This window comes from Octopus bimaculoides, chromosome 7 (assembly GCF_001194135.2).
Source record: "Octopus bimaculoides isolate UCB-OBI-ISO-001 chromosome 7, ASM119413v2, whole genome shotgun sequence".
Lineage (NCBI taxonomy): Eukaryota > Metazoa > Mollusca > Cephalopoda > Octopoda > Octopodidae > Octopus > Octopus bimaculoides.
In genome coordinates this window covers 88,825,190-88,830,824 of record NC_068987.1, presented here as the reverse complement: position 1 = coordinate 88,830,824, position 5,635 = coordinate 88,825,190, and the positions used below count along the sequence as shown (strand labels likewise).

Here is a 5,635-nt window from a genome sequence, read left to right as displayed (position 1 = left end):
TATATATATATATATATATATATATATATATATGACAGGCTTTTTTCAGTTTCCATCTACCAAATCCACACAAGGCTTTCATTGACAAAAGGTCCATGGAAGACACTTGCCCAAGGTGCCGTGCAGTATGATTGAACCTGAAGCCATGTGGTTGGGAAGCAAACTTCTTAGCAGACAGCCATGCCTGCACAAATGTGAGATTGTAAACTAAGATTTGGCAATGACTATTTCAAGATTGTAACTTTACCCAACTGATGTCGATGCAATTTAAAGAAAGGTGAAGTGGTTGTAAGAGTCCCCAATGATATTTTAGATTTTAAACACAACTTCAGTGAAATTAGAAGGAAATAAAACAAAACCTAACAAATAAGAGCAAAAAAATGAATGCTGTGTTTTCTTTCTCAAGAAACATAGGAACTGAACAACTAGAAACGGTTTACTTACTTGTAGCACCAAGTCTGCGAGTATCTCTTGCAATATAGTTGGCAAATATAATTGAGCGCATGCTGGTTTTACCAGAGCCACTCTTGCCCATCAAAAGGACCTAATTAATGAAAAAAGAACGAGTTGATAATTAACACAGTTTAAGCATGAATAACAATAAAGAAACTTGAAAATGCAATTATCTAAAATAGTAATTGTATTATTGGTTTAGGAAAGGAATAAAATAACATTTCAATAGAGTGAAGCTGACAATATATCTTTGATCTTTTACTTGTTTCAGTCAGTGGACTGCAGCCATGCTGGGGCACCACTTTGAAGGCCTTCGTGCTGTTTTAAGCCTGGTACCTATTTTATTGCTTCTTTTGCTGAACTGCTGAGTTGTTAAACAGTGATAGAGGGGGCAAACACAGACACACACACACACACATATGATGGGCTTCCACACATTTTCTATCAACCAAATTCACTCAAGAGATTGGTCAACCAGGGGTTATAGAGGACACTAGCCCAAGGTGCCATGCTGTAGGGCTGAACCTGGAACCAATGTGCTTGCAAAGTGAGATTCAAAACTATACAGTTATGCCAGCATTCAAAAATACACTTGAAAATAATTCAAAATTGCTAATATCAAAGCAAAAAAATAATACTGATTCGATAAAGTGATCCATATTTTTAAAGGTTATTCATCATCAATACAAACTCATTGATAATAAGCTTTTTGTTAATAACTGAAATATATATTGGTTTCAAATTTCAGCACAAAACCAGTAAGTGTAGGGGAGTAAAAGTGGGTCAGTTACATTGACCCCTACTGTTTCACTGAAAGGAGAAAAGGTAAAGCTGACTTCAGAAGTATTTGAACTCAGAACGTAACGATGGACAAAATATTGCCCAGTGTGCTAACAGTCCTGCCAGATTACCACTTGAATAAATGAAATATATATTAACCCATTAGTGCCCATGGTCCCTTTTTTTAGGACCAGAAGGATAAGCGATCATATTTCTGCAACACCTGTATTTTTCTGAGATGCCTTTAATCATCAAGATTGGAATGTCTTTCAAATATTGTAATAATTTTTTTTTTTAAATATATTTAGTATCAGATAAAGTTATGTAAAAAAAAATTTTTGGTAATAAATTAAATAAAAAAATTGGAGGCACTAATTAGTTAAAAGAATGAAAACTGAACTTATCACTGCTTCAAGTAATTTTAAAAAGTGATTAAATCACAAATTAGTAAAATACCTGTTTTTTAATTAATGACCCCTTTAATCTGCGTGAATATTCCAAATGAGCCAATGGGCTGAGCACAGGGCTAATTGCCGAGATATATTTGTCCTGTTCACAAATGGGTATCTCACGAATAGGTATATGATAATTCTCTGTAGTTGTTTGAGTAAGAATTTGGTCTTGGTTCCTGATTATTGAGTGACATCTTGCACAACTCTGACTTTGACATTTGGACGAGTTCTTTGGGTTTCTTGATAGGTCTTTGATGGTCTTATTTGAAACAGTAACAGAACAATAGGTTGTCTTCCAGTTGACCATCATTTATTTATTTTTTTTTTCTTTCAAAACTGATTTCTAGAAAATTGGTACAAAAACTGACAACTAAAATTTTAAAATCTTAAATACCAAAGTGCTGTCTCATCTTCATTGAAAGAATTCAAACTAAATGGGCTTTCTCCAGACACAACTAGTTTTAACTGACTTTTGACCAAACCAAACCAAACAAACAATTAAACAATGATATCTAAGCATTATGTATTTGGTAAACATTACCAGAGTATACGCAATTCCTGAACCTTGAACAGTTGTTTAAAATTAATAAACAAAAGTGAATAACTACATGTGTGGGTGTATTGAATGACATAGGCAGAACATTCTTAATGTATTCAAATTTCCTCTTAGTGAGAGAGAGAAAACAAAAACCTAGGGGTATACATGAGCAAGACATGAAAAAAGTGAGAAGAAAATAATTTCAATAAATTAAGAATGAAAAACAATTCTTCTCATGTATAACAGGAAAGTTGATCTTAGTTAATGAGATGGATATGTCTTATTGGATCTTGTCAGCAAAATAGACACTATGAACTCACTTTTCAATATACATTTCTTTTTTTGTATATCTTTTACTCAGAAACTAAGTCTATTTAAAATTAGTTCTAGAAAGCTATGTACGTATAATAGTTATTGTACATGAAATTTTTATTTCCTGCTTTTATATGCTTGACAATACTCATCAAGAGCAGAGAGTATTCCACATTTCACCAAACTCAAACAGTTTAGCATTTGTCTGATAGGATGGATTTAACGAAATCAGTACAAAACTTCTTTCAAACAGATAAATTTGTTAAGTTGACATTTTGTGAAATGGAGACAATCTGTTTTTCTGTTTTTTCCTTCGATGGGAGAGGACATTCTTTGTTGTTGTCTCTAATCCAACTCAAAAAGGCAATAAACATTTCACCAACATTTTGTTGTAAAGACATTAAATTCATAAGTGTTTTTGTTAATAAGGATTATGTGCAAAACATAAACTCTCTATGCATAAAGAAAAATGGTGTTGAATGAGTAAGGGAGATAATTCAGCATCAGTCCCGTCCTAATAGTAATATGAAAGTATATGAAAGTAAAGAGATTCGAGGGAAATAAGCATGGTGTATGTTATAACTAATAAATAAAAAGGGTGGTAAACGAAACAGAACGATCTTGTTATTGACATTTCAGTCTAAATGTAGCCTCGTTTATCACTGATCCAGGATAAATTTTACAGAAAACACATGAAAGAAATTTCAACTGAAGTACATATCGCCTCTGAGTAGAATTTATCATAAAATATTTCAAATACATGTACGGTTTTTATGAATGGAAATTTCAGCTTCTAACTGACAACTGAACATCTTCATTTAATATCCATCTTCTATGCTGGCTGGGTTGGACAGTTCAATACGATCTGATGAGTTGGAGGGCCGTGTTGTGCTCCAATGTCTCCTTTGACATGGTTTTCATGGTTAGATAGTCCTAATTTCAATCCTTTTACAGACTGTACTGGGTGCTTTTTATGTGGCACCAGCACTAGTGAGGTTACCAAATAGAAGACTAAACACAATTCAATAAGAGATGTTTACTGAAAAGCAAACAAAGTTTATTTGACAATGTGCAGCAAGAGCAATTTGCCTGCGAAGGCAACGAGCTGGCAGAAATGTTAGCATGCCGTGTGAAATGCTTAGCGGTATTTCGTTTGCTGTTACGTTCTGAGTTCAAATTCTGCCGAGGTCGACTTTGCCTTTCATCCTTTCGGGGTCGATAAATTAAGTACCAGTTATGCACTGAGGTCAATGTAATCAACTTAATCCCTTTGTCTGTCCTTGTTTGTCCCCTCTATGTTTAGTCCCTTGTGGGCAATAAAGAAATAAGAGCACTTTGCCTGCAGCAAATGTTCCCACACAATTTCTCCTTTACAGATGCTGAAAGCTGTTCCTCAGCACCCACCCACTCTTCCTATCAAGTCTACAACCTTCAGGCAGCTACAATCAATGTAAGCACAACGAAAGGTAGGTTTGGTGAGACTGTTGAAATGCTAGAATGACGGCATGTAGATGTGTGCTGAGTGCAAGAGGTAAGATGAAGGGGGATTTCAACAAGGTTTCTCACAGGCAAAGAATATAGGTATAAATTCTTCTGCAAATAGTGAATGTGAGGTTGTGGACATACTTTTAGCAGAAACCGGATGGATAAAATGATTATGTAGTCAAAGTGTGCAATAGGGTAATTGATATAACAGCAACTTTTACCTCTGCTTGTGCTCCTGAATCAAGACTGTAGTACAAACAAAAGAACCGTCTTATGATGCTCTTTTCCAGACTACCTCAATGACTAATGACAGTGACCTTATTTTCATGGATGGTGACTTTAATACACAAGTTGAACAGTATTCTGGTGGATTCCATGTTGTGCATGGAGGTTATAGATTTGGTTTCCAAAATGAGGAAGGAACGAGGGGCTTGGATTTCTGTGATGCAAAATCATCTGCAACACAAACTTCAGGAACTAGAGTCACCTGATGCCCTATCAACCTGGAGAGCACATGCCAGATCGACTACCTTTTCACCAGAAAGTGGGACTGATGGTAGTAAGTACAAAGTCCTTCCATGGTGAAGAATGTACAACCCAGCAGAGGTTAGTGGTTAGTGCCTTCATGCTTAGAGTCAAAAGAACTCGGAGGTGCAAACCAATCTGGAAAAAAAGATATGGAAGTTTAAATTTCCGTTGAACAGTTAGAGATTTAGAGATATTCTATGTGAGGTATTTAAAGAGAAGGAGACATATAACAGAGGACAACTGGGAGTTGTTATGGGCCAACTTACTGAGGGCTACAGACTAAATCTGTGGGCTGGTGTCAGGTTCCAGCCAGATCAGGTGTGACGTAGTGATGGAGCAGTGAAGTAGATGCAACCATAAAAGCAGAGACAGGTTAGGAAGGATCGGAAGAATGGAGTAGCAGAGTATTATAGCAGGTAGCTAGTAAAGAAGCTAGGTGACAGGTATATTTAGCAAGAAGAGAAACTGAAAGAAAGAGGTTTGCAAATGTTCTGTGTGAGGAACAGAGTGATGTGGTGTTCCAGATTGCAAGAATATCAAAGAAAATCAAGACACCGCAAGAGAGCGTGTGTGTATGGATGGCTAAAGGTATTCTTGTACGTATTGATTCTGAAAAGAACCAGGTGTGGAAGTGCTACAATGAAAGCCCATTGAATGCAGAAAATGCACGGGAGAAAGAGAATCTTCCTAATATTGACCCAACAGAGGAACCAGGCATTCTAGGTGACAGCAGTATGACAAACAAAGCAATTAAAGATATGAAGACAGGAAAAGTCCCTGGCCCTTCGAGAATTACAGCTGGAATGCCTAAAATGTCAGACCTAGTCAGTCTTATAATTAATCAGGTTGTACAGGACGGTGTGGAGCAGTATTGTAGTCAACTGTGACAAGGGTAAAAAAAAAGAAAAACATTAGAGAGGTGCAGGAGTGGCTGTGTGGTAAGTAGCTTGCTTACCAACCACATGGTCCCGAGTTCAGTCCCACAGAGTGGCACCTTGGGCAAGTGTCTTCTACTATAGCCTCGGGCCAACCAAAGCCTTGTGAGTGGATTTGGTAGACGGAAACTGAAAGAAGCCCGTTGTATATG

At 36.5% G+C, this 5,635-nt stretch overlaps 1 protein-coding gene across 2 annotated transcripts in view; it reads right to left on the bottom strand.

Moving 5' to 3' along the window:
- LOC106870579 (ras-related GTP-binding protein A) overlaps positions 1–5,635 on the bottom strand; it is a 27,362-nt gene that overhangs the window by 10,800 nt on the left and 10,927 nt on the right. The window contains exons 2-3 of one of the 2 annotated variants that reach the window (XM_014916707.2): positions 4,242–4,683; positions 445–544 (exon numbers count right to left, since the gene is read on the bottom strand). In XM_014916707.2, the coding sequence (XP_014772193.1) occupies positions 445–535 (91 nt within the window). In that variant the 5' untranslated portion in view covers positions 536–544; positions 4,242–4,683. The remainder of the gene's footprint in view (positions 1–444; positions 545–4,241; positions 4,684–5,635) is intronic. The other variant, XM_014916706.2, reaches the window with a different exon arrangement.